We start from the raw sequence: 1247 nt of genomic DNA, 5'->3' as shown, positions 1-1247 counted from the left end.
CCCTGCCTTCATGGAATTTATAGGCCAGTTGATAGAGACAGAAAATAACAATTATAACAAAATGTGTATGTGTCATAATATCCGTAATGCAGGTTATCATGAGAACACAGAGGAAGGAGAGAGCTGACACACACCAGGCAGAGTGGGAAGGGAGCAGAAGTGATACCTAAAGGAACGAATAAAAGCAGCTGGGTATAGTCCAGTATATACACATAATATATATTTTGCACAGTAGTTATTAACTTTATAGTTAATTCATTTACCTTTTTGATATCTTAATTTTTAATGTCAAATGTTAATTTCTTTTTCACATGTTTCAGTCAGCTATTAAAACGTCGTGAAGTGTCAGTACCTTTAAAAATTGAACATCTTTCTGAGGAATTGGATGCATGGAGATCTTGCACACAGTCCATCAACCGGTGAGTAAATGCGATGTAAAAATTGGAATGCAAAAAATACCATCTAATATTAAAGATGAACTTGTTGGAAATGTGTACTGTCTCATTATTAATTTTAACAGAATAATCAATCTTGATATTTTTACCATATAATCAGTAACCGTTTACAATGCTGTTCTGTCTTTTTAAAGTCCTTTGTCCTACTGTAAATTAAGTCTAAAGTTGATTTGCCTTCATCTGTAAAGGAGGACTAAATAATCATCAGGGATTGTTTCTGTTGTAAACCTCAATAATTCTATGATTCTACAAAAATGAAATTTTAACATCTGTTGAAAACACAGATTAACAGAAGAATCTCCATCTACACCCCCTTCTGATTCACAAAGAATGGTTTATTCAACTTTACTAAAGAGAATAAAAGAAGAACCACTCAAAGGAATTATTGGACCAGATTATGTGACTGGATCAAATCTTCCGAGTCATTCAGACATTCACATCTCTTGTTTTACGGGATTAAAAATCCAGGTACAGTCCCATGTCAAGCATAAATTGTACATTTCCATCATTTTTATTTATTTCATTAATTTGAAAAAATATGCCTTTAAAGTAAGTCTAAAGTAAGTAAAAGTAGGTACCTATTTATAGACCCCTTTGTCCGTAAATTAAGAGAGACAGTCATTGTATTGACTATTATACAAGCATTTCATGTGATTCATATAATTAGTAACAAATATGTTTTAAAATACATGTAGGTCATATCATTAGGGAAATTACAGTTAAATAAAGGAGACAACGCAACAATCAACACAATTATAAATTATTGTATCTTAGTAGATTAACTTTCTACTC

General features: G+C 31.6%; 1 protein-coding gene across 1 annotated transcript in view; it reads left to right on the top strand.

The window, feature by feature from the left end:
• The window catches only part of WDR17 (WD repeat domain 17), an 86002-nt gene that overhangs the window by 82539 nt on the left and 2216 nt on the right, over positions 1-1247 (top strand). The window contains 2 exon segments of the mRNA XM_023724885.1: positions 321-419; positions 740-923. Of these exon segments, the coding sequence (XP_023580653.1) occupies positions 321-419; positions 740-923 (283 nt within the window).

The sequence above is a fragment of the Trichechus manatus genome, unplaced genomic scaffold, assembly GCF_000243295.1.
Source record: "Trichechus manatus latirostris isolate Lorelei unplaced genomic scaffold, TriManLat1.0 scaffold00267, whole genome shotgun sequence".
Taxonomy (NCBI): domain Eukaryota; kingdom Metazoa; phylum Chordata; class Mammalia; order Sirenia; family Trichechidae; genus Trichechus; species Trichechus manatus.
Note: the sequence above shows the minus strand (reverse complement) of the source record. Positions and strands in the feature narration are given on the sequence as shown.